This window comes from Zerene cesonia, chromosome 26, assembly GCF_012273895.1.
Source record: "Zerene cesonia ecotype Mississippi chromosome 26, Zerene_cesonia_1.1, whole genome shotgun sequence".
Taxonomy (NCBI): domain Eukaryota; kingdom Metazoa; phylum Arthropoda; class Insecta; order Lepidoptera; family Pieridae; genus Zerene; species Zerene cesonia.
The window spans coordinates 2,877,526-2,885,384 of record NC_052127.1 but is presented as its reverse complement, the minus strand read 5'-3'; the positions used below and the strand labels follow the sequence as shown (position 1 = coordinate 2,885,384).

The following is a 7,859-nucleotide window of genomic DNA, read 5'->3' as shown; positions in this document are numbered from 1 at the left end:
ATGAACTTACTACCAAACTACAAAGGGCCACAAGATGGCCGACGAAGAGCCAGCCGTCCTGACAAAAATGCTCTTAGAATACGCAACGATTATTCAGTAAATATACAAAAGAATGGCTTAAGAATCCGAGGGGGTAATGTGACGGATACAAAAAACTATCCTTATATGGCTGCTATTATTATAAATGGAAGGCTATGGTGCGCGGGAACAATTGTCGATGTTAATTGGGTTCTGACAGCTGCGCATTGCTTAAATTAGTAAGTTTACTAGTGAATACTTTAAACATTATTTTAAGTTTAACTAGCTTACCACAGCGTGCGGTTCCGCTCGCGTGGTTAAAATACATAAAAGTCTCTCTATACACAAAGATGGAAGAAAGAAGTGGAAGAAAGGCAAATAATTTAATCATAATTATATATTTAAAGTATATATTGAAAACTTTATAACGTGTCGTTGAAAAATCGTCATGGTCTATTAACCATACCTAAACGATATCTTCAATGTAAGAAATGTAAAGACTTGTTTTTCCTTTAATTCAAGAGGTAATAATAGTAATAGGTCTAAGATACCGATTTTAGATTCACAAATGAGTAAGTAAGAAAGCAAAAGAGTAAAGAGTAACTTCTATGGTTATGTATCAATTCATTCACATCAAACCGCCTTTACCAATGAAATTTTATATACAAATTTATAAATGATCATGATACAATAAAAAATAGCGTTCTACACGTGTCTCCAATGAAGACCCTAGGCCAGTATGTCAAGGTGCGAGTGGGCAGTCCCCGCCCCCACGAGGGAGGTGTCCTCATGGAGGTCGCGGGAGCTGTAAGGCATCCTAAGTTTGAGGAGGAACCGGTGCCTCATGCTGACGTCGCGCTTTTAAAACTTGCTGAAAATCTTGGTAAATAATTAATATCTACCAGCTTTAGCCCGCGGCTTCTCATGCGTTTTGGAGCAATTTAATAGATGTTATTATACATATAAACCTTCCTCTGCATCCTAATCTTTTAAGCAATATTTCATACCAGAAACTTCAACACAATTCTTTTACGTATCGTACCTGTAGATTTTCTGCTTCATGTGATCCTTTACTCATATATGTATACATATTTTGCCTACGGCTTCGCACGCGTTATTTTTGAAGCTGTTAAATAGATGCTCTTATACATGACGGAGTGTACCGGACTATTAGCATCAATATCCTACATAGTGGGCGTATAAAATGGATAATCGAGCTATGGGCAACGAATTGCACAAAATGATTACACAGAACACAAATCTCAACTTAAATCACACTATACAACGAAACGTGAGGAACAGTTCCTAGCTTTATTGAGAACTTGTTGCGAAGACTCCAAAATGGAAAGCGAGCTTTGGTCTGACACGCCTCCATTAGCTAGGCTCTGTTGTAGCATGAAATTAGTCTTAATGAGGCGGCGGTACCGCCATCTACCGGAACTCGTGCTTAGTTTCGTTATCGGTCGGTACTAATATCTGCCTTCGACATATCCGTCATACATATAAACCTTCCTCTGCAATCACTAAGTCTTAAAAAAAATACATCAAAATCTATTATGTAGTTTTAAAGATTTAAGCATACGAGTACGTACAAAGGCAGGGACAGACTTTTTCTTATACTATGTAGTTAGTTACAGATTGTGACTAAGTACCCGGGCGAATAAATGGATCTAATCTATTGTCCCATACGGTTCTTCTGTCTGAATTTCATACATCTTTATAAAACTTATGCGTGTTTACCTGTACCTAAAATCGAAAACCATTCAACTGCTACAAAAGGTTTGCCAATGTAGGCGAATATGACCCTTGATCTGTAAAGAAAATAAAACTCCGCCCAGATCAGACTTTATTTAGCAATTCATGTCATATTCAACAGAGTTCACGCCTGACATCAATTTAATCAAGATTTACGAGGGTATGAAGGAGCCATACTCACAAAGCTTCGTTGTCGTTACGGGGTGGGGTATGACTCGGGTAAGGAATTAAGTAATGTACAATATTACAAGTACCTACCAGAAAATATAAATTATTTAGGAAAAATTATATATATTATTTTCTCTATATCTTCCTTGTGGAACCTTTCATTAAAATTATCACAACTTTTACAGTGACCTAATCTCCATATACCTATATAAAATTCTCATGTCAATAGTTAGCATGCTCCTTCGAAATGGCTGGACCGATTCATATGAAATTTTGTAAATATGTCGGGTAGGGTTGAGAATCGGTCAACATATTTTTTTATAAATGATAAGAATAAGGCTGAACATCGCTTTCCGGGTTAGCTAAGTAGTAGTATATAAAAATATTAGAGTAAGAAATATTATGGATGTAACATAAAACCTACACAGAATAGGCTACGTTAGAACGTCTTAATAATCTTCAATGGGTTTCTGTCGGTGCGTCTCTAACATTCTCCAACTTCGGTGACAACCAGACTGCATGAGAGATTTAAATTTTTTTAAGCAATAGACATAAAATTGCCTTTGAGCTTTAGCACATATTACTAGTTAATAGCCTTTTCATACACATAGTTATGCTAACACAATACAAAAGAGAGAAACTTTTTAAATGTTCCTCATTTGTAGGGGACAGATACATCATTCCGCGACCAAACCCCGGACCTACTCTCCGCGCGTCTCAAAGTGCGCACGCGTCACTATTGCCGAGATGCTTACCAGCTGGTCAACGGTTTTCAATTCACACCCGACTTCTTCTGTGCGTCTTTACGGAATGGTACGAGGGACGCTTGCTTGGTGAGCCCTTTTGATGAAGTTCTAGTATGGGGATAAGTATTGTTATAATAATGAAATGCTTTGAAGGAGGCTTGCTTCTTGATCTTTATGATGCAGAAGTTGTAATGACTTAGAATAAGTATAGACACATAAACTCTTATGTGTAGTCGTCTTCGCGGCATGGTATGAGGGAGACTTGCTTCGTGAGTCCCTATATGACGTAGAAATTGTTAAGTATTGGGATAGATATTGTAGTATAGTGGGCACATCAAGTAGATATCAATCGTAACGGATAAGCTGTATGACCCTAGCTTTGTATGCTCAAATTCATTCATGACTATTAATTGCATCATTAATTTTCATGCTTGCATCATAGTTTGACGCAGGGGCTCCAGCTGTGCAGCATAACAGGTTACTGGGTGTTATGAGCTTTGGCCCCGAGCGTTGCGGTCATGAGTATCAACCTGCTGTTTTTATAAAAGCATTTTACTTCAGGTACATTAATTTTTATTTGGCATAATTTTTTGTTCTCTATTTAACACTCAGAATAAATAGAACTAAAGGCAAGTAGGAATTCATTAGATTTAAAATGTTCTTTGCGCGCATCTACAAACATTTTGGCATGCTTATTACTCTTGATTGAAATAAGGTGTTTAAATTAGTTCTTTCACTTTGCAATGTAATGTTCTTTATGTATAACTATCGCATTAATTCACCACACTTCTTCATTCGTCTTTTCTTCTAAAATACTCTGTTACTCCTACTTTCCAAAAATGTTTCAGATATTTCGTACAAAGATAAAACTCCCGTACAAATATTTTCCCACTTATTTACAAAATTATTCATTTCGAAGACGCATTCATAGAACCTTCAGATCTTTATGTAGCCACAAATAACAATATTTATAATTCTTTTACTTGTTGAACTAATATTTTAAGCCACACTTAAACTTAACTCGGATTTTACGAATGTGTGTCTTGATTATTTTGATCAATGTGTACATATAGAAAGGCAATAGGCATGGACAATAATTTCAGAGACTTCGTGAAGCACACAATATCGTCATACAAAACAACTGACGATCTAATAGATGCGATACGCGAAATCAACCCGTCCATCCGTCCGCCGGTGCACGTGCAGGGCGAGGACTTTTTCGTGGGCGGCGTGGATGAAGTCACTCAACCTGATGATAAACACGACTAGAATACTGCTGCTTTGATATTTAGCTGTTGCAATGAAGTATAAGATTCGTGCTGTTGTTTCATTTGGAATCTATGACTAATTATCTGCCCTATGTTATTGGTACACTATGTTTAGTTAGGGTACTTTATTTCTAAAATTAGTGATTTACTTTTTTCATCTTTAACGTTATAAAAAGAGTGTTCTTAATGCGGGCCTTAGAAAGGTCTATAAGGCCTATCTGAAGTGTTTGTTTGAATGCGTGTAGTTATATACTATACTATATATGACAGCGTTTCAGATTCTGCTGTAACATTTATGGTGAGGCAGTAATCTTTTCTCCAAAGTGTCATCGTAGGAGAAAGGACATGTGAATAAATTATATTATTTTTTTAGAATCCTGTCTGTGTGGGTCTACTATTTTGTATCTTTTTTAGAAATAATTGTAAACTATTCTACTAACAGTAAACAGTCTAAGATTAAGGACCGTTTTCAAATATTCTTTCATCCATTTATGTACGTGATCCCTAGTGCTATAGGCTTTATATTATGTACCATGGTCGAAGATATTATAGTTTAAAAAATATACCAATTATCTTACTGACCTTCAAGTTAGCAAACCTTAATCTCGTGTCAAAAAAAAAAACAAAATATAAGAGGGTACAAAATAAAAATCATCAACATGTATTTATTATTTATTTAATACATAACTACAGAGAATCATCATTGCGACATCGAGCGAGCGAATCGGTCGCGCCTCACCGGCGAACATATTTGGTACACTTAACGTTACACAAAATTTTTAATAAAATAAAAAATAAACCATGTGGACATCGGCGCGACAACAAAACTAACTCAAAAGATGGAAATATAATATGTAAAAATGAATTTCACATTGTATTCCCCTCTCCGCTAAATCTGAGCTTATCACTAATAACTAACATACTTAATTCATCCTGTACATAATAGGAAACCAACATAAATTATAATAAACTAAAAAATGCGTATGTCCATTCATGAATATCAATTTGCATAATTTAAATATTAACGACACCTATTTTATACAGACAGAACAATTAAATTAAAAAATGTATGCGAAATCTCTTGATAAAAAAACTCATTAAATTTAGATGAATTGTTTGATTTTCGTGTTAATCCGTGAGATCACACATTCTAGAAAAATATCGATTATAACCCGTGCTAATAAAGAATAGATTATTTCAACCCAAAAGAGGAAGCGAGATACAAACGCCGTGATTTCGCTTGTACGAGCTAGACGGCACTATTATTTTTTTAATTCAATCCATTATTGGCACGCGCTATTGATTAAACTGGCAAAACTATACTAAATAACCTTAAAATTAAATCTTCGCATTCGAAGGCTGTATCACACGTTAACTTAATTAAAACGCAGCGACGCCCACCGTTTGAAAGTCAAGTATAAATAAGCCTAATGAATTTATGACATAACCAAAGCTTGGCCCCACTAGGCTAAGTTAATTTTCAAATTATTGCCGTGATAACATAAATAAGAGAGAAAAGTAATGTCATAGAGCTATTATCGATAGAGCTGAGAACTTTACGGGCTAGAAAGAGAGAGAACATGGTAGTCTATCTTCTTATACACACATGCGCTGCGAAATACGAGCGTTATCACGGTATAACGGTACGTTATGTCAGAGGAGACAGATAGATACTACTATCTTCTGTCTCTTTCTAATTCTTTTCCCTACTCTACTTTTATGAATGCTCTTGTTTTCTAAGGGACAAATTAAAGTGTGAATTTTAGTATGAAAAGCGTTTGTGGTATAAAATTGTTATATGAGTGATCTAAATTAATTCACAAACCTGTACGTAATATTTTCATCTCCGTTATTCGACATTAAATTTTTTTGCGTCCTTGTCAAGTCAATGTGAGAAAATAAGACATTTCCGAAGAATAAATGTCACATCCGATGCATATCTTCAATTTTTCAATGCCATAACACGCATTGAAGGAATTTGAAGTTTAAACAACATTAAGGTTCATTTTTGCGTGCAGCTAAATATACATGTTATTTCTATGGAAACTTCTGTCGATAATGCATAGATTACACGCAAAAGTGAAGCATAATGCGATCATTGTAATTATTAAATTCCTTTGAAGTATTTCAATATAATTGAAACGCACATTCATTATTAATGTGGTGAATAAGAGATAAATTATCTGCCTCTACAAATTAAAATCTATCCATCCATTTCACTCCTATTGAATACTCATAAGTAAGAGCGAGAAAGACTGTAAAAAAAAAACTTTCACATTTCGTATCTCGCTCTTATAAAGGGATAATTCGGAGCGTTAGAAAGGAAGAAAGCTATAGATAGTGTAATGCCAGTTCTGCCTTTGTAATAAATAAAGATTTATCATCTATATTTCGAACAATTATTGTAGTATAAAATCTAAAGAAATACCTAAATTATAACGCTAGTTCATTGAGGTAAAATAAAATGTGTTCCCTCGATTTCACAAACAATGGGATCAAGTAACAGCCTTACTATAGTAGAAAAAATGCACCAAAGTGGAACATAGAAACTACTTCAATTTTAATGTCGGTTAAAATAAATCAGTTATGTAAAAAAAATTAAAAATATGGTCGTTTGACATTATAACAGTATTTCAAAAATAACATAAGTTTGCATTATCTATGAAAAAAGCTGTCTTTCACAATTTTCTTCTGAAAAATAATATGATTGATTCATATACGATTAAATTAAAACATCTAATTTTAGTCAACTTTCGTTTCAATTAAAATAAAAATATTACGAATAAAAAGGTTTTAATAGTAAGGCCGTGTAGACAATTGATTTTTTTTTTTTTTTTACTATAAGCCAGTCTTGAAATGTAAGCGTAACGACTGGTAATGGCGTCTTTACCAATTTTACTTATAAAAATATTATGTATATTTAAATCGTCAGTTGGTAGCTCATGACATTGTATGAGTCTGTGCCATGGACCAATGATTATACTAGACGTGGCAAGTAGTTAAAAATAAAATCGTGTTTTTTATGTATTATCAATTGAAACCTACTTATTTATAACACGTTATCATTATTGTTTATAAAGACAAACCTTTTGACAATATATTTTACTATTTAGAACTGTTTAATGATTTTCGAAATTGCGAATCAAAAATATGTCCACTCATCAAGTTTCGAAGTGAAAATTTAAGTGCTTTGCGCTAAGTTTACCCACTGAAAGCGACACAATACACTTGCACCATCTAGTACAATATTATGATCTGTGGCCCGAATGACATATCTCTATGTCCATACGTTTAGCATTGTCTTGCATAACATTCCTGTAACAGAAATGCATCGAAATTCAATAACTACGAATTCGGACAAGGTATAGTTGTGTCGCTAGACCAAGATTCAGAATGAATACAATCCGAGAACCTAGATATCTAGAAATAACAACGTAAATAATTTATTACACTATTATTTATTATAATAAACACGATTATGAACAACTATACCCGATCTAACTTCATAATTGCAACATGAAAAATACAAATGTTTAAATACGTTATTTGAAACAGTTAAAATAAGGTCGGCAATGAAACGAAATCCACATTCTTACTAAAAAGAACATTTTTGCGTGTAATAAATACAATTATATTACGTATTTAATATTGGACAATACTTCATTTTCCCATTCAATTAATTCAATATTGTGTTAAAGAATTTTCTTTCTAATCTTGTGATAGGTAATTTTGGGAATGCTGTGTGTGCGATACGTTTCATATTTTCATTTTGTAATAATGCGTCCTTAAACTTAAAAATCCACGTCCCATACAAAAAGACACAGACACATTAAAATTGATCCAACAGCTGATACATCCATTGGACTCAATTACATATAATGAAAAATAATTATCGAGCACTCAG

General features: G+C 33.8%; 1 protein-coding gene across 1 annotated transcript; it reads left to right on the top strand.

The window, feature by feature from the left end:
* LOC119837165 (trypsin-1-like) lies at positions 1 to 3,956 on the top strand. The gene is made up of 6 exons (XM_038362687.1): positions 1 to 257; positions 720 to 901; positions 1,895 to 1,992; positions 2,607 to 2,774; positions 3,130 to 3,248; positions 3,791 to 3,956. Exons 1-6 carry the CDS (start codon positions 1 to 3, stop codon positions 3,954 to 3,956), a joined length of 990 nt encoding a protein of 329 aa, XP_038218615.1.
* Positions 3,957 to 7,859: the final 3,903 nt, after the last annotated feature.

Bases quoted from the DNA above. Each gene is read 5' to 3' on its own strand.
- LOC119837165 (XM_038362687.1), top strand. From the start codon at position 1: ATGAACTTACTACCAAACTACAAAGGGCCACAAGATGGCCGACGAAGA. The intron at 258-719 runs GTAAGTTTACTA...AATAAAAAATAG, and splicing joins GCTGCGCATTGCTTAAATTA to CGTTCTACACGTGTCTCCAA. The intron at 2,775-3,129 runs GTGAGCCCTTTT...CTTGCATCATAG, and splicing joins GTACGAGGGACGCTTGCTTG to TTTGACGCAGGGGCTCCAGC.